General features: G+C 52.3%; 9 protein-coding genes across 9 annotated transcripts; 3 read left to right on the top strand and 6 right to left on the bottom strand.

Annotated features, from left to right (window-relative positions):
* Positions 1-779: 779 nt before the first annotated feature.
* Positions 780-2351, bottom strand: N0V89_007684 (uncharacterized protein; the record flags this gene model as incomplete). The annotated part of the gene is made up of 4 exons (XM_056216445.1): positions 780-1412; positions 1462-1992; positions 2047-2172; positions 2220-2351. The coding sequence occupies 4 exons, from the start codon at positions 2349-2351 to the stop codon at positions 780-782; spliced, it is 1422 nt and encodes a 473-aa protein (XP_056070692.1).
* Positions 2352-4116: 1765 nt separating this feature from the next.
* Positions 4117-4918, bottom strand: N0V89_007683 (uncharacterized protein; the record flags this gene model as incomplete). Its single annotated transcript, XM_056216444.1, has 2 exons — positions 4117-4857; positions 4910-4918. The coding sequence occupies 2 exons, from the start codon at positions 4916-4918 to the stop codon at positions 4117-4119; spliced, it is 750 nt and encodes a 249-aa protein (XP_056070691.1).
* A 1382-nt stretch (positions 4919-6300) lies between these two features.
* On the top strand, positions 6301-6861 carry N0V89_007682 (uncharacterized protein; the record flags this gene model as incomplete). The annotated part of the gene is made up of 1 exon (XM_056216443.1): positions 6301-6861. The coding sequence occupies one exon, from the start codon at positions 6301-6303 to the stop codon at positions 6859-6861; it is 561 nt and encodes a 186-aa protein (XP_056070690.1).
* Positions 6862-7174: 313 nt separating this feature from the next.
* N0V89_007681 (uncharacterized protein) lies at positions 7175-8765 on the bottom strand (the record flags this gene model as incomplete). Its single annotated transcript, XM_056216442.1, has 2 exons — positions 7175-7857; positions 7952-8765. The coding sequence occupies 2 exons, from the start codon at positions 8763-8765 to the stop codon at positions 7175-7177; spliced, it is 1497 nt and encodes a 498-aa protein (XP_056070689.1).
* A 1633-nt stretch (positions 8766-10398) lies between these two features.
* On the bottom strand, positions 10399-11203 carry dcl1_2 (Dicer-like protein 1; the record flags this gene model as incomplete). The annotated part of the gene is made up of 3 exons (XM_056216441.1): positions 10399-10950; positions 11007-11135; positions 11156-11203. The coding sequence occupies 3 exons, from the start codon at positions 11201-11203 to the stop codon at positions 10399-10401; spliced, it is 729 nt and encodes a 242-aa protein (XP_056070688.1).
* Positions 11204-11389: 186 nt separating this feature from the next.
* Positions 11390-15445, bottom strand: dcl1_1 (Dicer-like protein 1; the record flags this gene model as incomplete). Its single annotated transcript, XM_056216440.1, has 4 exons — positions 11390-11738; positions 11794-11980; positions 12033-12249; positions 12299-15445. 4 exons carry the CDS (start codon positions 15443-15445, stop codon positions 11390-11392), a joined length of 3900 nt encoding a protein of 1299 aa, XP_056070687.1.
* Positions 15446-15986: 541 nt separating this feature from the next.
* On the top strand, positions 15987-17139 carry TAP42 (Type 2A phosphatase-associated protein 42; the record flags this gene model as incomplete). The annotated part of the gene is made up of 2 exons (XM_056216439.1): positions 15987-16204; positions 16281-17139. 2 exons carry the CDS (start codon positions 15987-15989, stop codon positions 17137-17139), a joined length of 1077 nt encoding a protein of 358 aa, XP_056070686.1.
* Positions 17140-17422: 283 nt separating this feature from the next.
* Positions 17423-18232, bottom strand: N0V89_007677 (uncharacterized protein; the record flags this gene model as incomplete). The annotated part of the gene is made up of 3 exons (XM_056216438.1): positions 17423-17942; positions 17993-18002; positions 18085-18232. The coding sequence occupies 3 exons, from the start codon at positions 18230-18232 to the stop codon at positions 17423-17425; spliced, it is 678 nt and encodes a 225-aa protein (XP_056070685.1).
* Positions 18233-20601: 2369 nt separating this feature from the next.
* On the top strand, positions 20602-23844 carry N0V89_007676 (uncharacterized protein; the record flags this gene model as incomplete). Its single annotated transcript, XM_056216437.1, has 3 exons — positions 20602-20615; positions 20682-23689; positions 23741-23844. The coding sequence occupies 3 exons, from the start codon at positions 20602-20604 to the stop codon at positions 23842-23844; spliced, it is 3126 nt and encodes a 1041-aa protein (XP_056070684.1).
* Positions 23845-24557: the final 713 nt, after the last annotated feature.

The raw sequence follows: 24557 nt of genomic DNA, 5'->3' as shown, positions 1-24557 counted from the left end.
TGTTCGCACAACATCGCCGCTCATCCCCAATCAGGCAGCTCGCAGTCGTCCATCGCCCAGGCACCGTCCGCCGAGGCGATATTCCGCGCGATATGCAGCGCCAACAACCTGGCGACAGGAAGCTCATCTTGGCGAGATGGCAATATGACATGGTTCCGGGCATCTTGACGATGTACAATCTGCAACGGCTTGATACAGTATAATTCAGGAAGGAGCATCGAATAGCCTCACGACGGAAAGGTCTGGGCGCCCCATGGAAACGCTCGCGAGCGCGTGCTGATTGGGAAGGAAAGCAGAAATGCCAAGCAGGTGGGCGGGGGAAAAAGCTGGGCAGGCGCCACAATCTCGGTGCGTGATAACGCAAATTGATGGAACGATCGTCTCTTTGCGCCTCACCGTCGTTGAGGTGCGGATTGTTGTCAGCTTATATAGAAGTGGATGAGATGTCGTTGCGAGCCATGGTTGAGTACTTGATGGGCAGAGGCAACGACGGCGGCTCCACAACCGTTGATCGGCGGAAGGCGTTCCTGGCCTAACTGCTTGGGGCATGTGCTATAGCGGTCATATTTGCACTAGCACTTGTGAATACGACATCGAGTTCGGGCTCACAGCCACGCAGTAGCGCACTTGAGGAAGTATTGAGCGACTTCTTGTGGAGACTTGATCAAATACGAAGGCAATGGTAATGGCATTAACTTTATCCCTAAATGTCCCGTACTTTCACCAATCCTTCAGTGCGTTGATTGAACAGCATCGGCGGGACCTATCAGAGCTGTCTTCTAGAACGCACCTGCCTGCTTCTTCAATACGAAAGCGCCACGTTCCATTGTGTTCACCAGGATGTAGCCGGACTTGAAAAGAGCGTAGCTGCTCCAGGTGCCGACGAAATCAATGACGCCGCCGCCGGTCTGGTTGTCGTCTTCTGGGTAGACGTCAAAGAATCCGACTTCCTTTACGCCAGCGCCCGTCGGGTCGCTCGGGATCGATGAGACATCAAGGACGCGGAATCCAGTACCATAGTTTGACTGGTAAGCAAATCCACCCGACACGTATTGATTGTGGTCAATGCCCTTGGCACCCGATTTGTAAAGACCTGTCTGCTTCGGGGCTTTGAGCGAAGAAATGTCCCAGATGTACGTGATTGGGTTGCCAGCAGCTCCGGGGCCAGTCTTGTCGTACTCGTCATACTCGTCATCGAGAAGGAGATAGCGTTGGTCTTCGACATCGAGAAGAGCACCTTGGTGCGTATAAGAAGCGCCGGTGTAGGAGGTCCTAGACAAGACTACAGGCGCCTTCTTGTTGGTGATATCGTAGATTGTCAGGGTGTCTTCATTGTATCCGTAGCAGATCTCTTTACCAACGTACTGGGTATCGGGACCCTTGTAGAAGACACATTGGGCGTCATGAACGTACTAAAGACGTGTTAGCAAAAGCGGAGAACTTCTACGGGATTCGACTTGCCCCATCTGCAGATGCACATCCAGCGCTGACAGGGTTCGAAGGAGTAGAAATGTCGATGAAGATGATGCCGGACTTGCAAGCGTCGGTTCGTGGCTGAGCTCCGACGGAGTAGATGTAGTTACCCTTGGGATTAGTCACAACGTTGTGGGTGCGACCCGAGGGAAGCTTGTTGTAATGGCCGACCAGACCACTACCAACGGTGTTGGTAAAGGTCACAGGTTTGGCGGGATCAAGAGTCAAGAGCTTCTTCCAGTCGAAGATCTGGATGCCGTGGTTCGAAGCTTCACTGCCGATGATGACGAAGTCGTTGTGTCCTCGGATCTCGCGCCACTCGCTAGGGGTCGAGTACTGAGGAAGACGTCCCAAGTAAGAAAGCTTTCCAGCTTTGGTGATCTCCGCAAAGGCAGTACCGTCAGACTGACCGATGGCAACAAACTCGCGTCCATCCGAGCTTGTCCATCCCCAAGAGGACGAACCGAAACCCTTGGTGCTACCAAGCGCTGAGTGAGAGAGGAAGTGGTATAGATCAATCTGATCGTGTGTTAGCGCATAGCCTGTGTTCGCCCAGGGCAAGCGGAAACTGACGTTTTTACACCTGAAGGTATCCGCGCCTGATTTGGCGGTACCGTTCGAGCATGCTACAAAGTCTGCAATTTCAGCGTACTGCTCGGATGCGTAGACGCCGGCGGCCTCGTGCTTGGCCCAGGATTCCTGCCCACATTAGTCGAAGCGTATGGTATGCCCTCGTCCGGACGTACCCTCTTGAGCGCAACGTTGTTCGCATGCTTGATCCCAGAGTCATAAAGCTGAGCTCCCTTGACCTCGTCCTTTGCGAGCTCCTTGGCAGCCACAAGGGCCGACAATGAGAGAAGGGCAGTTCGTACGAACATGGCGACAAGGCAATTTCGAGACAGCTGAACAAGAAGACAACGGCCGTAAGGAGGCTTCCAGAACAGATCCCCACACCCTTATATACCACCCCCACCCCAGTAGTAGTATCGTTCCCACGTCTCGTAGAAATCATTCGCAATGTTCAAGGCGGCAGGTGGACAAAGTGCCTTCCTAATCCCGCTGATACCATCAGTCCCAAGCCTATGGCCCCGAGCACGACTCTGAAACGTCAAACAGGCTGTTGAGTAGCAATGGTGAAGTGAAGAGCCACATTGGTCTGTGTAAATTGAACAAAGCATGCCCAGCCTTTTCTAGGAGTGTAATTGGAAGGAGGGACAATCAGAACAGCCTTGGCGACAGCGATACCCCATCCTCAAATCGAAGCGCACGCGATGTGCCGAGAATGCCTAGATTGCCGATCCCGTAGGCTTAACCTCGATTAACATACAACATTTGCTATATGGCGCAGTAGGTAACCCGTTTTCTTCCAGTCCTTGACGCATTTGGCCATGGCAAAGGAGCCGAGTGCATTTCGCTTCTGCCCGCAGCAGTGTGTCGCATGGACGCCCAAAGTCGTAATGCTCCGATTCGCCGCCCGCTGACTTGAATGGAAGGTGAACTGGGCTCCAAGCTCTTATCGGAGCCCATAGCGACAGTGCATCTCTATATTAATTAGAGTGATAGCGCGATCGCGAGGCCGACAGAGCAGAGGACGAAACATTGAAAGCCCGCAGAACAGCGTTGTAACGTCCTGATGGAGAAAGATCACCGAATGTCCAGGACCTGAGTAGGCCTGCCCGAAGGCTGCAGCGAGTATTGAGACTTCATTAAACAGCTGATGCGACCACCTGAGGCATCCCTCCGTGATAGTGCATTGGTAGGCGTGAGGAGATGTGAACAATGATCGGAGGTCGGTATTCGATGGTGTTCATAGAACCGGCCCGCGTTAGCCGCTCACGTGCGCTATGCCCGGGCTCACTCCGTCACTTCCAGAGGTGCCCAATCATGGCTTCGACTCAAGAATGCTCAGAGTAATGCTCTGGCCTTCCAACCCTAGAGTAGAGATCCTTTGTCTTTCCGTGCGGCTACCCCACAACCGTTGCGTTTTATGAATATCCGAGAAACACAGCTTACCGATTGGTCCTCAGGTATGGCGCATTTCAGACATGAAAGACCCCAATTTCAGACCCTGCATGATAAACATGAGATGTTAACGCTGACTCAGATGTTGGCAAATAATGAAGGGGGTGGGAAAGATCGTCAGCACCTTTTCCTGGTGATTACACCGGGAAAACCCCTCGAATAGGAAGATCGCGGAACAACGCCCAGAAGTGAATTATGAGATGGGCTGACCATCCAAACCAGTCAAGTAGAATTCGGACCGGCAATCGGAGGTCGGCAAGCGGGGAATTACGACAACGATAGAGTGAGTGATGACCCATCGGCCGCTATGCGACGCCTCCACGAAATCAGCATCGTCATGATTGGAGTGCACTTTGGAAAGCATGGCAACATGCAAGTTTCCTGCCAACAGCAGGTGAGGACAAAAACATTGTTCCAAAATTGTTCATATTTTGGGGCAGATCTAATGCAGATCCTACGTCTACCTATGGTATTGGTATTTTCAATCATGAGCCATGTTTCTCGTTATCCGTGTGTGATGCACTGTCAAATGTGATGAAGAACTTTGTCCTGTAATGGCGACCTCCCAGTCAGCCACCCAGCCATCGAATGTTAGCTTCCTTTCGCGACAAGCGAAGTTGCTCATAGCTTGGCCTCGACCTTCTTGAGCACCTCAGGGAACTCCTTCCAGTCGTACATGATGGCCATGCACTTGGTCTCCTCGGTGAGGAGCTTGGCCATCTGCTCCATCTTCTCCTTGCCGTCCTCGATGCCGTAGATGCCGACGTAGCCGATGCACGGAATGCCAGCGCGCATGGCAGCGGTGGCACCACTCTTGCTGTCTTCGACGGTGATGCACTCGCTCTCCTTGACGCCGAGCTCCTTGCAGGCGTGGTGGTAGATGGCCGGGTCAGGCTTGGAGCCAGGAGGGTTGAGCGAGGTGGCGGCTGAGTAGACGTGCTCGGGGGGGAAGAAGCGGTCCAGGTTGGTCTTGCGGAGAGAGGCGACGACACGGCTCAAGGCCGAGGTGCTGACGACGGACATGGGGTAGCCCTCCTTCTTGAGCCACTCGAGCTGGGGGGTCACGCCGGGGCACTCGACGGCCTTCTCGCTGAGTTTCTGGGTGACGGCACCAAGCTCGGCCTCGACGAACTCCTCGAGCTCCTCGTCGGACATCTTGAAGTTGTGCTTGGGCTGCAGGGCGAGCAGCATGCGGCGGAAGTTGTAGCCGACGAAGTCCTCGAGGAGGCTCTCAGCCGTGTAGCGCTTGTCGTTGATGCCATGCTTCTCAAGCACCTTGTTGGTGAGCTCAGCGCAGGCCTCGAAGGCCAGATGCTCCGACTGGCAGAGGGTGTTGTCGCAGTCGAGCAGGATGTACTTGGCCTATCTCCCGGTTAGCGCGGGGCAGGTGGGGCAACCCGCGTGTGTGGCTCACCTTTCCCATGGTTGCGGCGTGTGTTGATCAGTGGTGCTAGGGTGGATGAGGTCGAGCGGGTTGCAGAGCTTGCAATTGAGGGGCTGAGGAGGATGTAGAGGTGTTGAAGTGGACGGGAGGTGGATATGAGGTGGAGGAGGGGTATTTGTTGGGCCCGCGGTAAATAAATAAAGGTGAGAGCGCAGGGACATGTGAGTTGGCACGGAAGGCGCGCTGCGTATTGCAAGGGCAGCAGCGAACCAACACTACGTCACAAGTAATAGCGTGGGCTAGTGAGTGGGCTACGGCAACCCACTTTTCATTGATAGTCTACCTGAGCACCCGCTAGTCTCTACAACAACCGTTTGTACGCAACATGATCAGTTCATCCTCTTCTCACCGTCTTTCCCCCGCACCAGCGATCCCACGGCCCAAGCGACATGCTTGCTTTTGTGATTCGTGTCTCGCCTCTCACCGACACGCACCAACAGCAGTCACGAGAGCGAGAGGCCTGCGCCCAACGCAGCCCAGCGCTCTCACCCTGTTGCCCGCCAGTTGCACGCGGGTACCTTTCCCCGCGAGCCACCCACAGTCGCCCGCAAAGTGGATCCTGGGGTCGAGAACAAGTGGGCGCTAGCGTGGATATTGCGGCGTCACTGGTCAGCAAAGCCCTCTGCAGCCAGTATCACCGCTAGGCCGTGGGGCATGTTGTCTGCCACTCTCACCAGGCTGCAATTTCGCGCCCGACTCTCCGCGCCTGAAGAATCATAGTTGTGAATGCCCGATATTCGGCTGCGCTTGCCTCAGGTACATTGCCTTGCCAAGACGGAGCCTCAACATCCTCAAACGCAGCCCTTACAACGCGAGCTCCACAAGACTCAAGTCAAACGCCAAGTATGCCAATACTGATGAAGAAGCCTTGGCAAGACACACACCATCTCACCTGGCGGGATTTTGTCTTCCATCGCTGTCATGGAATTTCTCGCTGTAGACAACCCCAGCTTTCGTCCGCCCTCCCGGGCGATTGAGGCTGCGAGATAGTGTTGTATCTGTGTTCATGACAAGTCAAGACACTACTCTCTCTGACAGAGTTCTTGACGGCATGAAGATTTAATCACCGCCCTCGCATGTAAGATCAAACAGAAAAGCTTGAGCTTCACACGTTTCATCACTATTCCGCAGCTTCCTTTAGCCGCGCGACCTGTTTTTGGAACACCTCTGCAGGTTGAACGGATCATCACCTTCCCGGGAGTATAACATAACAACACATCGTTGCACTTCCTAAACTCTCCAGTCAGTCTTTCAATCCTCCTTGTGCTGGTCACTCGTTCTGTTCTTGCCTTCTGTCCTTTCTTGGCTTTGAGCTTATACCACATACCCCAAAACCTACAATTTTTAATACGCCTTTCAAGATGCGTGCCTCAACCTTCTTCACATCCACCTTCTTCGCCGCCACAGCGCTCGCGCACGGCAACATCGTCTCACCGCCTGTCCGCCTCCCAGGTCCTGTCACGCAGCAAGTCTGTGGTGCGGATACCGTCTCTGCCCTCACCGCGGACGAAACCGGTCCTCTGGAGAACATTCCCAGCAACGGCGCACCTGACTGCAACGTTTTCCTCTGCAAGGGTGTTCAGTTCGAAGACAACCAGAACAACGTTCAGGCTTTCGCACCCGGAGAGCAAGTCGACTTTGCTGCCGAGCTGCCAATTCCCCACGAAGGCCCTTGCAATGTATCTGTCGTGGACCTTGCGACAAACACCCTGGTCGGACAGCCGTTGATCTCCTTTGCTTCCTACGCCGATGAGAACCTTGCCCAATTGCCTTTGAACAACACCCAGTTCAGCGTCACCATGCCCACCGACCTCGGAACCCAATGCCAACAGCCTGGCGAGTGCGCTATGCAATGGTTCTGGTTCGGCACGAACGCCCAGCAGACTTACGAGAACTGCGTTGATTTCGTCATGACCGCATAAATTGAAGAGGAGGCGTCCGCAGACCCCAAATTGATCTCCCGATTCCCGGGCGCGACCAAGTCAAATCTCTGTCGAAGCGTGCAGCGCAATCATACCAATGTAAAACATCAACGCAAATTTCATGTATATCCATAGATCTTACGACTTCAAGAATGGCCATGTCATCGCTTTTCCACTAATAGCTAATTGGGATTGACTTCAACCAAGATTCTGCACGTGACTACCACCCAGTATATTATTTTACAACTGAAAGCAGAATAAGCATGATAAGCACTAAAGTAGTGTGAGATACCTCCATTCTCTCCTACCTTTCTCAACTCTCCCCCGTTCCTACCGGGCCCTCCCCCGTTTCCGGAACCCGCATATCCGTCCTCCCCCCAAAGCGCGCCTTACCAACCCTCTCTTCACTGATGAGAAAACTCTCCGGGAACCAATCTAGGCTCTTCCCATCCATCATCCCCACCAGCGCCTCTGCAGCCTTCAAACACAGCACCATCCCATGCCCATTAAACCCCGCACTGATCCAAACCCCCTTCTGCCCCGGAACCTCGCCCACAAACGGTCGCCCATCCGCCGTTGCGCCCATGATGCCCGTCCACTCATGCACGATCTCGTACTCGGGCGCGTCCTGCGCGGATGACGAGGATGTAGGAGCCCCGAAGTAGCCCTCCACCGTGCCGTGAAGATACGTCGATACCTCTTCATTAAGACAACTATCGTCCACGGTACCGTACTCGGACGCCCCCGCATTAGCCAGGCGTCCGAGGCCGCCGCCGATGACGATGTGTTGTCCGCCGTCGGGGAGTTGGCGCGGGATCATGTACTCGTAGCCGTCCCCGTAGATGAAAGAATACGTCTTCGGTAGCACGCTGGGATGTCGAGCTGTGGGAGGCGGCTTTGAAGCGATGATTTGGCCGCGGAGAGGGACGATGGCGCCTTGGAGGGTGGGGAGGAGGTACGGTGTGTAGCCGTTTGTTGCGAGGATGACGGTGCGCGCTGGGATGGGGTTGCGTTGGGTGAAGACGTCCCAGAGGGGGTGTCAGGGGTTGAAGAGGGAGAGGGAGGAAGGCGTGGACGGGGGTGTTTGCACAGAGTTGAAGGGCGTTGTTCTGCACGATATGCTTTAGGATGCCGGTTGCGAAGCGGTAGGCGTGAATTTTGCCGGCGAGGTACTCGAATGCACCTGCTACTTTCTCTTTCTCTTCTCCAGCTGCGGGATTGCTGTTCGTGTCGTCTACCCAGAATTTCTGCTTTATGCCGTCGTTGGCTTGGTAGATTCTGTAACCGGCCATTTTCCCGGTTTGCCGCTCTTCTTCAGTCGCATCGGCCTCCAATTCCTCGATGGCTTTCTTTCCCTCTTCGAAGGTCCGCTGGTCGTAGATAACGTCGACTGTATTACACACTTGGCTTTCGCACTCGATTCCAAGCTCTTTCGCCAACGCATGCGTTTCAATGATGTTCGCATACTCAAGCCTGGTTAATTTTAACGCTTCGTCTTTCCCCACCTCTTTCTTGTGTTGCATGTACGTGCGATACGAGCCAGCTTTCGTGTGTCCCCCGTTTCGCCCAGTCGCTCCAGAGCAGATCTCTCGTGCGTCGATCATGACGATGCGCGCCGAGGGATTGGTCTTGAACAGGTTGTATGCGATCATCGTTCCGGATATCCCTGAGCCGATGATGGCGTAGTCGTAGGGCTGAGTGGGATTGGCACATTCGGGCTCGATTACTGCTGCGAGTGGAGATTTGGGATGCTGCCAGTAGGAGTGAAGAGGATTGGCGATGGGCGGGCCGACGGGGATGCGTCCTCGGTCTTCCATTGTCATAGTGCTTTGCTGTGCCTTTGCCCCAGTGTGCGGTCGAGGCGCGCCAACTGAGGGGTGATTAGAAGGTTCCTCGATTTTCATGTTATATAAGGCTTGAAGATGGACCAAGTTAATCAGATGATATTCCTCAACGCGAAAGACGATGGGTTGTTGCGCCAGCGATGGTAAGTATTATCGTTAGGGACGGAGGCTTTCAGACAACGAGATCTGAGGGTGTGCGGACAATCGACATGTTAATTACAAGACATCGACGACTTCCCAATCCGGGAAACCACCCCCGTGCACACGCTGTAGTCGCACGCTGCGGGGCAAGATATCGCGTGGACCTGCCTTGTTAGGCTTAGATCGAAGCCTTACTACCACGATCTCGTTGCAGTGTATATGACAAGCAGTACATCGATCTTGGATTCATGTTATTGCTTGTTAATGGCCATGATTCACATACATTCCTTGGTGTTCGCGTCGGTTTTCGGCAAATGTGAGCGGGGATCCACATATATGTTTTAGGCAGCAGCATCCCTCCGCAAGCCGTGACATGTTTTCCCTACGTTCTGCATCACGCAATGATTGCTGTTATTTCTGGATGGGTATATATATTTTCAGATAGCACATTTACATCAGGAAAGTAGCTACATACAAACGTCTTCTGACGAGGCTTACCAGCTTTGAAATGTTATATCCCGGATCTTGATTCTGGCGTAAAACTTTCCTTTTGCTCCAGTGCAGTGAAGAGAATAAGTGCTCCGTGATTTTACGATTTCCATAGAATGCAGCAAGACGCATGTTCAATCCACAGCTTCTTTTTGTTATTTAATTAATCTTTTGTGGTTCTAATAATCTTCGAAGACGGTCACATGATGTGAGACTGTTGCCTGGAACTCGAAAATTGCTATCGATACAAGTTGCCTAGCTGAACATCATGATTGCCTAGTGGTACTACAGGGACGTGCAAATTGCTTCATCGCAGTGGAGTAGAGTGCCATGTTCATTGGCATTCATTTTGCCTTGTATATAAACTCCCTACTGGCGAAGAATCGATAGGAAAGTAGCTACAAAATGGTCTATCTTCTGATGGAAGGTTTCGATTACCTTTGGCAATGGCTTCGGCTGTTGGCACTTTCCTTTTGTGAGAAGCGTTCCACGGCCCTTCTTCACGCCATGCAATGCGCTTTTCAGGTTGCAAACATGCGTTCGTTCGAACGTCACGTAGAGATTCTCATGCGAAATTGATTTTTGCTATTTTCTTTCTGGCCTGCCTGTGTTATGTTGCGCTGTTACCTAGCAGTATGTATGAATCGCCCAATGGAGAAGTGGGAGCCCTAAGAATCTGACACATGAGTCATGAATCGCCACAATTCCAAGTGATCAAAAAGATGGCAAGAGAGCCTATTCTCAATCTTACCCTTCAAAATGGAATGGATGGGTATGGCTTAAGCATTCATTATATTCAGAAAGCATGAGAGATGCATGTTTCAGTCTGCTTCCATTGGTTCAGAAGACCTATATACTCGATCGCTTCTTAGACTAGAAGAGAGAACCCTTAATGTTGTGAAGGTAGTGATCAGAAATTACCGGACCAAGCCATCTTCGTTGGTGGGTTGTTCAAAAAACAACCAGGTCGACAGGCATTCCGATGGCTAGGGCATATGTGCCATGTCAACCGCGAGTCGTCCACGCCGATCCTGTAGGAGAAAACCAAGATGGGTCTGAAGTTTCACAGCCCCTCTTGTCCCTCGCCTTCCGGAACCGATTCGTTGCAATCGCACCCGTATCGCCTCTTGAACTCATACTCCGGCAGACCATCTAGGCCCGCAAGCGCAACTTCTGCCATTTTCTTCTTGGCATACCGACCACTAACGGAAACGCCATGAAAATGAACCTTATCGTGAATCATGAGCATCGCAACGACGCGATCGCTCTCGTGAGGAATTGTCTTGTCTGTTGTATGCGTAGCAATCCGATGCTGCCTACACCCTAGCTCGTCTTCAAGCCGCTTCTTGATACGAGTGAGCGGGTGCTGGTTCGCGTATGCGTCATAGATATACATGTCCAGGAAAAACGGCTTGAGATGCATGTCGAAAAATTCTTGAACGACGCTGAAGTTGAACTCAGAGTCGACGAAGATGGCGCCAACGTAGGCTTCGACCACATCAGCCAGGCACTTAGGGGCCCTGTCCACTGCGGTCCAGTAATCAACTGCCCCGTTAGACTCGCTCTCTACTTCCTGGATTCGGGTAACATATTCGCAGATCTCGCCTGTGAGTTTCTGAGGAATGATATTAGCGGTCGCTTAGTGGAACACACACGGGTCGTGTTACTTACTGCGTTATTCTGCCGGATGTGCTTGTGGAAGCCGAGCTTCACGCAGACTGCGCCTAAAAATTGGTTCGAAACCATAGGCGTTTTGTGTTCCGTCATCCATTGAGGATCTTTGTCAGGATAGTTGAAGAACTAGAGTGGAATTAGCATACCTGTTGCACATTCACTTTTGGGGATCGACCAGGCCTTACCAGATGCATGATGAAAGCTTGATCAAGCAAAGAGTCGCCCAGAAATTCTAACCGCTGGTAGTTAGGAATGTGCTCCCACATAAAGGCCTGAGATGAATGAATGAACGCCGAACGCAATAGGCGAGGGTAATTGAAGCGATAGGGATGCCTGCATTCGTCGTCAGCTTTTCCCAGTCACCATTTGTAATTTAATGCTTACTGTCTCTCGATCTTGGCGGCAAGGTCTAGTTGAGCGGCAGTCGCTTCGGCCAGTTGATACTTCGGCAACTGGTAGGACTTATAGTAATCTGACCAGCTCTCCATGAGATGATCATCGCTCTTCACCAATTGAGTGACTGCTTTGACAGCTTCGTTCCACATTTGACAATTCCAGTGCCCTCGTTGATTGTGCTGCATGAAAGCAGCGCCGATAAGCGCTTCGCAGACGTCGGCGACGGACTTATCTCCAAGGGCGTGCTTGATGACCTGGTTGTGATGGTCTGCTTTGGTGCCAGCTTGAGCTCCCTTTCCTTTCAGCAATTTGAGAGTTGGATACCATGTGCGTCTGTGATGATTAGCCCTGCAATACTCTATACTTAAAGTCCCGAAAGAAAAATTACCGAGAAAATGCTGCGGTACGGATGTACTCGACGAGGTTCGTTTCCTTTACCGCTGTATCGAATAGATTTTGGTTGCAAAGCATTTGCATGCGGCGCACGTGAAACTCGAATTCGTTCTCATCCGGCTGCTGTACGAACGTAGAGATTGACGTTGCCATCTTTAGGAAACAGTCGCCGAGAAATTCAACTAGATTGTGTATCAGTCAACGACTCAAACAAACGAAAATATGCTAGCTTACGTCGTTCGTAGTTCGATCCCATCCCGCTCTTGAAATTGATCTTCTCCTGCCCGTGCTCATCAGAGTTCTCGGAATCTTTCGTAGTAGCTTCAAGGGCGAGAGCAGGTCCAATATTGAGTTCAAACATCTTACAAGCCTCCAGTGCGATGAGATAATCTTCCACTCGGTTGATGATTGCGGGGAAGACGTAACACATAGCTACGAAGGGTACAGGTAACTGTAGAATAGTGAGCAGCTGGCAGAGAGAGTTCGTTAGACCCACTTACTGCCGAAATACGAAGAGGTTCTGGACACAAATATGTTATGTTGTTCCCTTTGATCTCGTTGACTTCCTCATCATCCTTGGTGTCAACCTTCGCCAGCCAGTTGCGCCGATGCCCAATTTTCTCCACTTGCATGACAGGCTGGGAGACGTCCCACACTCGACGGGCACGATCCTTCTTCCAAAGACTGACGGAGTAGTCCAGGATGTTCTCGTTCCATTTCCAGGCTGGAACATTGTCGGGAACGCGATCTAATGGTTTCATGTCTCGCATCACACGAATCGAGTAGAAGCGGCGCCCGCCAGCACCGCGATCGACGATATACTTGTCTAGGAGCTCCTCATGGGGCATGTCCGGTGTCCACCGGTGCTCAGGCTTACTACATATAGACCGCACTTTACCCATGTCAATGACATCCTCTGGAGCGGCCGACGTCGCAACCGGGGTCTTGAAGTGACGGACTGGAACTTGCCAATAATACATTTTAGTAAGATCAGTCTCAAAGTCCTTGTGAAAGATGTCCAGGTAAATGTGGTGGAAAAATTTGGTGAACAGCTCGAGCACCTCAATTGTGACCTGGAGAGGTTTGCTCAGGGGGACCATGACAACGTTGGACTCCCGGTCATCTTTCAAGTAGATAGGAAATGAAGGGAATTGAGGAAGTGGTATCCGCGTGAGAAGTCCGAGGGCTTGATGCGGCCGATCGAGACCGGTGTCCACGTCTACAACCATGAGGTAGAGGAGTTCAGGTGTGCTGCCCAGGCCAGTATCCCAGATTTCTGGCTTGACTCGCATGGGGTATTGATTCTTTTTCTTTTCGTTGACAGCTAGATGTGCATTAGCCTTCTCAGGTGCTGCCTTCTTCATCGTGGAAAGTAGGTTTTCATCAAGGTACCCCTTTTTCCGAAGATCCATACACATTTCAAACGCCGCAGAGCACTTCGCAAGAGCTTTCTTTCGGTGGACCTTTCCCGTCTTGAAGGTAATCGGTGAAGTCTCCGGAAGAATGACTTCACATTGGAAACCACTCTCACGCATGCCATTCACATCGCTGTTCACCGCGCGGGCTGTAACGTAGGTGGGCTGACAGTCCACTTGCTCGTTCTTTCTCGGAAGGCATGCGACGAAGTAGCCAAGGACCGACAGGCTCGAGCTATAGGTTAGTCTCGCTCCAGTGGTTGGATCCTGATAGTGGGGAAGATTGCTCTCAGCCTGGAGAAGCTGGATGAGGCGTGCATCTGGCTCATCAAGCAACCGATCTCCGCTCAAGCCCTGGCAGAACGCCTTCATTCGCTGTTCTGCACTTATTGCGTCAAATATGAGTGACTCTTGTTGAGGGTTGTCTTCCTCAATCATATGAAGATATCTTGAGTTTTGGTGCCTCGCGCGGCCTCGCGACTGAACGTACCCAATCATTGTCTTGTAAAGGTCGAAGCGAGCCACAAGATTGCATTGAGGGATATCGAGTCCTTCTTCCGCAACAGATGTGGAGAATATACAATTCAGCTCGCCTTTTCTGAAGTCAGATACTGTCCTGACCTGCTTGCTTAAGGAAACATTGAAATCTCCGATGCTTCCGCTAACACCAACCAGAATGCCACCATGAAGATGCGGCCCGCCGATGTGTGTGAAGACGTGATGCAAAAGCCGTGCAGTCTGACGCTGCTCCACAAAAACAATACACCTGTTATTACCATGGCGTTGATAGTACTCGTTCAGGTACCAGTGGAGGAGAAGCACTTTCGAACTCAAGTCCTCTGGTGTGATTGTAGGGACACCGTTGTCGTAGTTCTTCACGTACTCGGCTGCTTCTCGAAGTTGTCCAATCTGCTCATTCAGCTTGTCGACAGATCCACTGGTGAAGGTTTTGTGAAATCTAAACTCTTCTCTGATCTCGCGCTTACGGCTTTCGGCTTCGGTAAAAGCAAAGGTCCAGTACTCATCAGACGCCCACCTTCCAAGCTCCGACGCGAAGCGCTTTGACTGATTGAAGAGCTTCGCGAAGACGGACATATGCCCAAAACGAGCTTTCAGTTCTCGGTGAAGCTTTGTTTCATAGCCAGCAGGTAGTCTTGTATATCTAGCGATTTCCTCGGTCGGTTTGTTGATCGCGTTCGCAGCCAGTGTAATATCGGATGTGGTGGCAATCTTGCAGTCAAGCATTGCCTCGAGCTGAATGGCTGCATCTCGGATGTCCTTGTTGGCGTCGATAGGCGAAGCAGTCATCCCAAATACTCGAGGTCGCTGTGAGGCATCCGATACGGTAAAGTAATACTCCTTCATTAGCCGGGCGTAAGGGTGTCCACTCTTAGCATGATGAGCTTCGTCAAAGATGAGCATGTTGATGTTGGTCATATTGATAAAAGAATGCATCATGCAGTCCACAAGAACTTGAGCTGTGCAGACGATGACCATGTTCTTGTCGAAGTGTTTCTGCCATGTCTGTTTATTCCATAGACTAGGTCCCATGGAGCCGCTTATGCCCTCGACCGCATGACCGCCGAGGCCACAATCCAGAACATTTGACTGTTGAAACACCAGGTTAACCGAATTGACCAAGAAAAATGAGACCTTCGGCGGTTGCCTCTTTTTGCGAGAATCGAGTTCTAGATCAAGGATATGCCGGAGGAGAAGGGTGGCGATGTGAGTTTTGCCAGAGCCAGTGCCTAAGACGGCGATGATGTTGTCATCCTTTGCTCGTTGGAACAGCTCGGTTTGGTAGTCCCGGGGATTGCTAATGCTGACACTGGTCTCCTGCTTCTTCAACAGCTGCTTGATGGAGAGCTTGCTATCCTCAATCTCTTGGAGCGCTTCTTTGACTTCTTTCTCGGTAATCTGCTCTTCTTTTTTGATCGCGAACGCCCTAAAGATGGCATTCTGAGCGGCACGCTTCTCCTTCGAGCTTCCGGGTGCATGAGAAGAGGGACCGTCCTTGTCGATGTCGCTGTCCGGGTCCTCGTCCGCCGCTTCTAAGTTTCTCAATTTCGCATCGTCTTCGTCTTCACTGCCATCATCGTGATCGAACTGTGCCTCTGCGAGTGGAGCGTTCTGTGCTCCAACCATGTTCTCCGGTGCACTGGTCCACGACTCAGACTCATCGAGCGAATCATACTCCTCGTCCTGCAGTGGGTCATAGTGGCCCCAAGCCATTGTAGAGTACGTTCGCCTGCCGCTAGACGACCTGAGATTCGGCTCAGGACACAAATTCCAGTATAGAGAAGATTTGAAGAGGTGTAAGGGTGCGATAATTGGGTTCGAGAGGTTGGGTCAAGCAAGCACGGAAGGAGACGTTGCCTTGCGTTTGTAACAGGTAGCAAACAGAACGCGCAGGGAAGGTAGGTACGCTGTACCATCGCCTCAGCGAACGGCAAGTAGGCAGGCTGCACAAATTACTTCACCCAGAATCAGGCGCCATCGACCTTCACCTAAAGTCGCGCAATACGCGTCCCAACATTTTAGGCATCGTGAAGATGGCTTACAAATTGCTAGGGATGGACGCAGTGAGCGATATAGCATACTGCATCGTCCCGCGAGTATTGAGATGAGTGGGGCTGCGAACGCGTGGGGGACGAAAGAGCGTCCAAGCGCAGCTTACTCATCGACACCAACTCACGTGCAAGCTCTGGAACTTCTACCCAACACCACGCCATCAAGCCCTTACGCGTCGCATCACCTCTAGATATCCCAAAAGATGGCGGATGACGAGCCTAAAAGCATACGTTCGCTGTTTCTCACAGCAGAGCGCCTTCGCAACAACCTCAACAGCTTTCCGGATTCAAACAGTCCTACGTACCAGGAAAACCTCATAAACGCCATCGCCACCTACGAAGCATGCCTCACCCTTTCAGAACAAGTGTCACTCTTCTCTCCAAATGAATCGCTCGACGATGTATCATCATCAGATATACAGTACGTACCTTTCGAAATTTCAAACTGCCACCTTTTGTGCCCCGCAATTTCCGAATATGTCTCACAAGCCCGCTAGATACATGTCCATAAACTACCACCTCTCCGACCTAATCCAAAAGATCAAAAGCCAAGACATCTCAGAGCGAAAAGCAAACCTTTTAAAAGCACGGGACCATTATGAGCGCTTCATCAAGCTGCTTGACTCCTACGACGTGCTCGGCGCCAGCGACGCCAAGCTCTATGAAACTTACCTAGAAGACAAGTCCAATTTCTCCGTCGCCAGCACGCGCGATGCCGCCGCCCGGCGAGATGCCAAGATCGCGCGTTTCCGCGAGGAGAAAGAGCTGAAGCGCAAACTCGCGTACATCCAAGCCAACCCTAAGCTCGCTGAAAACGACGAGCAAGTCGTCCGTGAGCTGCACCTTACGAATCTGGCGTTCATGGTGCATCAAACATTTGCATCACTTGAGTCGCTAGCCCAGGAATTGCATATTATTTCTCTAGCTCCGTCGGCGCCGCCGCCGCAAGGCGAGACCGCAGGGCCGCAGGACGCAAGAGAGGATGAACGCAACCGCGATGCGTACTCTGAGCGGCTTGACGGTCAGGTTGCGGGTCTGAGATACAAAGGGCCTATTTTGAGTAGTGATGGGAAGCCGATGCGGCCTTTTACGCTGCTGGATACGAGGCAGCGGCTGCAGCAGGGCGTGTTCAGACCGGATCATAGTCTGCCTACTATGACTATAGATGAGTACCTAGAGGAGGAGAAAAGGAGAGGGGGAATCATTGACGGGGGCGGCGAGCAATCCGGAATCCGACCGGAGGTGGATGAGGACGACCTACGCGCAGCAGATGAGGAGACGATGAAGGCGCGTGCGTGGGATGAATTCAAGGAGGATAACCCGAAGGGAAGTGGTAATACGATTAACAGGGGATAGCGCCGTCCTAGGCGTGCGAAAGCAGATTCAATAGCTACATATATCTAATTGAGTTCTCCGAATGCAGCCTTGCCATGTCACCGTTACTTGTGTGTCCGGCGTGGACCCTGTGGGGATGGGCCCCGAAGTGTGGGGGCGACTCATACTCCGATCCTGTCGGGCGAGAGCTCAGGCCATGTCTGAAGCACCGTCTCCGTCAAAACTTTCGAAAGGACGTTGTACGCCTTGGCGTCCAAATGCAACCCATCCGTAAACCACCCCTTCCCAAACTCCTTGGCCCCACTCAACCCACACCCTGGAAACCTATCCTCATCCACATCCCCTTCCTCCCCTGCTCCTCCAACCCCGCATCCACCAATGCCCTCCAGTAATCCAGTCCCACCACCCTCCCAGTCTCCTCGTATTCTTTCGCGATCGACATGATACCCTCGGCGTACCGTCGCTTACTCACCCATGTCATGTAACCCCGATCTTTCTTCGGGTCCCTTCCTTCCTTCAGCGCCTTAGCCATGGCCGGGCCCAACGATTCGTCATCTATGGGTAGCGGCTCTGGAACGTTGATTGGGGGCGGCGTGATAAGGACGATTTTCGCGGAGCTGAGTTTATCCTGGTTGAGGATCTCCTCGACGAAAGAGCGGATATTGTCTGAGAATTGAGGGAGCGGGACGTATTCGGTCTCTCCTACGAAGCAGGCGTCATTGGCGCCGAGGAAGATGGTGAAGAGAAGAGTTGGTGGGGCTTCAACGATCGTTAATTTTTTTATCAGGCGAGTGAACTCTGCTTTGACGTGTTCGGAGGTGTAGCTAGGGAGGGTGTCAGTTCTTATGGACGGGGAGGGCGTGGTGAGTTTTACCCAGCATAGCCTAGAGGTGAGTGTCAGTAAGTGGGCATATAGAAGTGATTATGATTTGACCTGTTCATGGTAGGACTCAGGACACTTCGTACCTTCGTTGACGATCTCGGCTTTACCCTTGTACCAATCTGAGAGATACCAGCCGAAACCCTGCGTTGAGCTGTCGAAGCTCCATTCTGTGAGAGAGTCACCGAATAGAACCAACTGTGGCAGTTGCTTTTTGGAACTATTGGAACCCATCTTGGAAGGATGGACTTCCTGAGGTGATGACAGGCGTCTGGGTGGAAGCTACGCTAGGCAGCAGAGGCGAAAGGTGCCTATGGTAAAGGTCGGCACGCGTAGTAGAGACACTGGAGCGAGCGGTTCGACTTAGGCTCAACACAAAGGATAAAGATGACACTGATGCATGAAAATGGATTGCTGTGCAGGTCCTTGGGTAGCTGTAGGTTGAAGCTGTACGTTCCTTCTGCGCATGATTGGCTCGCTTAACATGGAGAAGCACTTGACATTCGGCCCGTAATAGCCAGCGTTTCCATCGATAGACATCATTTTGCCCAACAATACACTCATCAAAAGTGCGCTTTTGAAGCGTATCATTATTCTATATAGGCGAGTTGTCGCCATCCTCGACTCAACGCTGTCCAGTCCTTGGAACTTCCCCATCCTTGGGCTTCTTAGATACCAAGAACTGGCTACTGCGTGCGTCCGTGATATGGGCGCATGTGTTCGGGAGATCGAGCCAAGGTACGCGTGATCATACGTTGATCGAAGGGGAGTGAAATATGGTGTCCAGCAGTTGAGACATTGCCCGTTGAAGTGCATACTTGCCGGTTTGAGATGTATAATGAGCAACAGTCAATGTGGAACAAGTGTCGAAGTGAAGGGTGTTTTCTCCCAGCAGCACACTTGCCACCATCTGAGCCAGTGGGACAAGAACCCGTCAGCCATACTTAATTTCTGACCAATGGTGTCGGTCGAGCATGATCTAAACGCACGGAAATGCTATGGCCTTGTGCTTTTAAGCGAGCTGTTGTACAACTCAAATATATTGCAGAAAGCTATTAGTAAAGATAAGGGCAGAGCATACAGCTTTGCGCATGCTCAAGGTTGTGATCATGGAGTCCGACCTGTCGAACCTTGACCTCAGGTATCAGTATGCCTCCGGGTAGCGCCTTGAAACATCGAACGGGTTCGAGTTTGGGTTCGAACTCGTCGTGGGGGTACAGTGCTGGTGCATGTCGCGAGCTTTCGAAAAGCCGATCGTCAGTGGTTTGTTTGCGCGATTCGTCAAAATGTGCGACATAATACGGTGTTGCAGAGACGTCTTTGAAGGGCTGATGCACACATGCAGTGTCAGCCTGCAGACCTACTGCACCAGTCGATTGGTACCGCACCACCGGTATGCATACGAGAACGAGCAACGGTTGCAGGGGTCAGATCTCCGCTTGTACTACCATCCAGATTCTTCTCGACCCCTTGCCCACCCATGCAGCTTCGCCATTACATCGGGTAGTCGGGATCGAAAGCTTTTGCGAGTAGCAAGCGTGGAATTGAAGCACATGCAACGCAAGCTCCTTATCAATGCAATGGAACTAGGTTTGATGAACTTTATAAGGCGAGGTATGGCAAATGAGCACTAAGCACCATCTTACGATGCTCAAGAGGCGGGTAGGCCGGATCTGGGGTGTTGGCCGGAAGGGCCACTTTGAGTTGAGGGACTGGGGTGGCATGCAGGCCTAGGGGATAATACAGCAGATAGAACCATTGGCTTCAAGCGGACGTAATTCGAAGTATAAGGCCAATCTCAGAAGAAAAGAAAAGGCCCGATGGAACAATTGGCGAGTATGTGCATCCCACTGTGGAGGCGAGTTGTTCCTGTTCCTGAACGCTTCCAGATGCCGGATAAACGGGTGGGCTGCGCGTGGCGTTCGGCAGACACCCTGATAGCAGAACGCAAGATCAGTCAATATCGAGTAGCTAAGCCGTGCTGACGTCCAGAGATGCGGTAGATACGAATGCGAACGGATGAAGTGAGACGGGCATGCAGGCAGCCAGACGGCGATGATTCAACGCCGAGGAATGGTCCTGACAGTGCTGGCTAACGGATTCACAACGGTCGGCGGCGGGGAAAGGCAGGAAGCAGGCGGAGGGCACAGACGGGTGTTGCGATAAGGACGACTTACTCGAAACTATGTTCAAGGCGCCGGCCGCCGCCGAGGTGAGATTGACAGCAGGGGTGGCCTGTCTGGCGCTACAGCCCAAAGCAGCAAAGCGGGACCGTTCCGGGGGGACTGCAGAAGGCGCCTCTACGCTTGGTGTAATGCTGCATGTCGACGGGTGCGTCTAATAGTTGAGTGTGCCAGGATGTATGCTGTGAACGGGCGGCACCGCCTCGCAACGGACTGTCTGTCGCGACATTCACAAAGCGTGTGCCCTCTTCAATCGGCGGTTGTACCCCACGCTCGCCCGCTGTCAATCGCTGCTAGCTCTGGCAGTCCACTCCCCTTCACACTCTCCCCGAGCTTTTTGTGCGCACACGACACCCTCCACACGATATAGACCCGAGTATAACACCTATTCTAAAGTCGACAAAGGCGCAGTAGCCCAGCATGGCTGGGTTTGGGTACGCGACCACCCGGGACAGCAGCGCCCAACTCCACGCTTAAGCGCAGTGCTCACCAGATGCTAGGACGATGCGCGAGACGCTCAAGGCGCTCAATACCACCTTCGCTGCCCCGGCAGCTCCGTACCCCCTTCCCGAAGAGCTCCGCGATACAATCGCCCGCTTCCTCGAAAAGTATGATGATATCGACGATACCGATTCGCAGCGCTTCCACGATGACCTGCTGCCTCTCTACAACAAGCATGTCGCCAACAATCCTGAGAATCTCGGACCGTTCCTTAGCGTTCTGCGAGCTGTTCGGCCTGCGCTCACGGGGGAGGCACGGTTAGGTGAGTGGTGGGACCTTGTGCTCAAGCCCACAATCGACAGTGTCGGGCACAAGAAACATGAGCTTGAAGAGGCAAAGGAGCTGTTACTGAGCTTCCTGGTATATGAAGTACACGATGACAAAGATAAGGACAAGGAGTGCGCGCGGCTGTCGGATCTGTTCCTGCGGAAGACGTTAGACGTGTATCTCGCGCGGACCAAGGTCCCTTCAGAGACTGAGGATATTATCTCTCCGGAAGACGACTACATATCGAACGAGGTCGAATCGGTATTGGTTGCATTCGGACGAAAGCAACCGAAAGAGCTGCTCCTCGCCGTCGACGAGCTCTTCGTCCAGAAACGGTATCGCACCCAAGCCCTTATTCTGCTCAATGCCTTCGTCCGGCTGCAAACTCCTCATCTCCACGTGGTCCTCGAGACCCAGCTCATACAGCATCTCGAAAAATGCTTGCTCATCGACACATCCGCCAGCGCCGTTGGCCAGGCCCTGGTAGTACTCATCATGTTCCTGCCACACATCACTTCAGCACTTACGTCCGATCACCATCTTCCACGGCTGTTCCTCATTTACAGCAGGCTGATATGTTGGGACAAGTTCGGCAGCTCTAGCGATGCAACAGACACTGAATCCGCATACGAAGACGACGTCTCGGACAGCTCAGATGAGGAGGACTCCGACCCGGCATGGGAACAGCTGCAACACTCTGCTCAGCCTCCCGACACATCTCCACCTACTGCACTGCTACACTACTTCACTTTCCTCTACGGGCTCTTCCCGCTGAACTTCATGAGCTTCGTTCGGAAACCCAGGAAGCTGCTAAAGTCCATGAACTTTCCTGGTGCGGATGACTTTGACCTAGACCCTGATCTACTTCACAGTAGGACAGAGCCCTATCGACGAGTCCATCTGTTGCATCCAAATATGTTCTCAACGACCATTGAAGATGAATTGACGGAAAACAGATGGCTCGACAGCGATCCTGCTGACGTAGTCATGGAGTGTATGGAATTATGTGTGGCTGTGTCAACTACTCTTGATGACCCTGGACCACCTCCCACTTCCAAACTGCCCGATCTGCCTGTACCGCCTATTCCTGAGACAGAATTTGCCCTCGATGACGGCATCACTGTACATGATTCGACGGCTAGTTGGAGGAACACTCAATCAACGATGGTTGCGTCTTCCGCGACCAGCCAACCCGACATTCCCGACAGCTTCGAGCTCCCAGAGAACGCTAAGGCGGTCACTTCGGCCTCGCCACTGTTGCAATGTAAAGACGTGATCGAGTCGCCAACACTTCCACCAACGAAGGAGGCACCGAGAAAACAGAGCTTTCTCTCCGCACCATCCGCCGCTCCACAGCGCCTTACTTTACATACCGCCAGCGCCAATAACTTTGCGCAAACCATTAGTGTGGCAGGTTCTCCCACGCAGTCAGAATTCAAGAATCTAAGCATGGCTGCATTGCAGAGAGAGATAATGCTCCTACGGAACGATCTCAACTTCGAACGATATCTCAAGGCTCAGCACATAGCACACATTGGGCAGATGCAAAGAAAGCATATCAAGGAAGCCACTGCCGAAGCCGACACCCAGAATCTTATCAATACGAACAAAACTCTCAAGGCTAAGCTCGCTAAGATGAACGAGCAGTATGCCCAGCTGAAGAAGGAAACACTCACTCGTCGAAACCAGACACAGAACTGGGAACGCGAACTTACCGGCAAAGTAAAGTCATATAGGGAAGACAGCAAATCACGACACGATGCAGAAGAAACTTTGCGCTTTGAGCTCAGGAAGGTGCAGACAGATTTTGAGCACCTAAAGAAAATTGTCGAAATTGCTGAGGCCAAGGAATTGCGCGCCAAGCAGCGTACTGAGGCTCTCGAGTTCGAGCTAGAGGACTATGGCAATATGCAAAAGGAGCTTGAAGCTGCCCAAGAGAAGATTGCGGAGTATGAGAGCCAGAGTAAAGACCTGAACTCTCTCATCCAGCAGCGTAACGAGTTGCGCAATGATCTCGAGCTTACTCATATGCGGTTGAACAGCCGGGAGCTGGAGCGTGAACGAGCCATCAAAGCATACGAACGAAGGATCATGGAACTCGAATCACGGTTACAGTCCGCAGAAAAAAGCGCCATCAAGCCGGGTCAACTTCCACCATCCATGCAACAGATGGTAGACTCGGTCATCGCTCAGAACAACTCCAAAATGGCCAACATGAAGAAGATGTATCAGCGTTTGCAAGAGCAGAAGATGGAGCTCGAAATGGAATATCACGAGCTTAGGGGCGAGCATCAAGCTCTTGTCGGACGCCTGCGTCATGATGATGGGGTAGATACTAATGACCGTGAGAGGGACGCGCTTAGTCGCAACTTCAGCGCTCGCTCCAGTGGCATGTACGATTCCAGGCTCCTTCCTCCACTGACATCGGACATCTCTCCGGGCTACGATGGCTACGGCCAACACCTGTCACCGACATCTCCGACTAGCCCTTCTTTCGCTGCGCCTCCGCGACAGCCACGGTTGGACTCCCTAGCGCGTTCACATGTGCAGAACTACGGACATGACTTTTCGGGACCCTATGAGCAGTCCCTCAATGCTCTTTTCGAGAACCAGAATGCTGCGGTGCCAGGTCAATCAAGCGGGCAGAGTGAGCATTCCGCAGAGACGAGTAGCAGCAAGGGTGAAAAGAGAGATCGAGCAGCTGCGAAGCCGGATCCTCGACCTTTTTACGGCGGTCGCGGTAAGCCTTTACTCTATCTTTCGTAATGTCCTCGTAAACTAACGACCACAGGCGGCGCACAGAACTTCTCGAGCAAAAAGAAGGAAACGAAAGATCCCAAAAAGGCGGCGGAAAAGAAGACTGGAGGCTTCCGTGGCCTGCGGAACATCGTGTGAGGAAACGACAGTGCCTACTTGCACTTCGCGTTCCTCTTTATATATGTTGTGATTCATATATGCTGACTTGGTTGTCAGTACGACGCGAGCGTGGATGCTCGAGCGGTGGCGGCTGGTACCCATCCCGGAAGAGCTGTGTCCATTTTGGGCACGCAAAAAGTACCTTGTTTCCAGATCATTAAGCGTTGGCATCTCACGATGCGCTAGGAGGCGCAATGGGCTGTTGGGACTGTCCTACCACGAGCGTCACACCATAAGGACATCATTACTTTCCAGGATACCACGGCGTTGAATCGATGATTGGGAGGCCTGATTTTACTTTTACGGTGGAACCATTGAGCGTTCATGCCTGACTTTCTTTTGTATCACTCTTTGATTTATCTATCTATACCTTTGCATCTGGCGGTCTTCTCCAGCGTCAGCACGCATGCACGGAGCGTGCACTACCACATATGCAATACAATTGCCAGCAAATTTGGCAGACGCAGCTTCAAGATCTCTGTCACGCATATCGTGGCGTACAATTCTCCCGATCGGCCGCCCCTGCGTTGCCCCAATCTATATCACACCTGCTAAGATGCGTCTATATCACACCTGCTATGATGCGTTGCAGGCATCTACATGGACCCCTCAAGCTAGCTCATGCATTCCTCTCTCGGACAAGCAAGTCGCGCGCTTATCATTAGCTTTTTGTGCGAGATTGATGTTTGTAA

This window comes from Didymosphaeria variabile (assembly GCF_027946475.1).
Source record: "Didymosphaeria variabile strain IMI 356815 chromosome Unknown scaffold_5, whole genome shotgun sequence".
Lineage (NCBI taxonomy): Eukaryota > Fungi > Ascomycota > Dothideomycetes > Pleosporales > Didymosphaeriaceae > Didymosphaeria > Didymosphaeria variabile.
The sequence above is the reverse complement of the archived record's forward strand: the minus strand, read 5'-3'. Positions and strand labels throughout refer to the sequence as shown.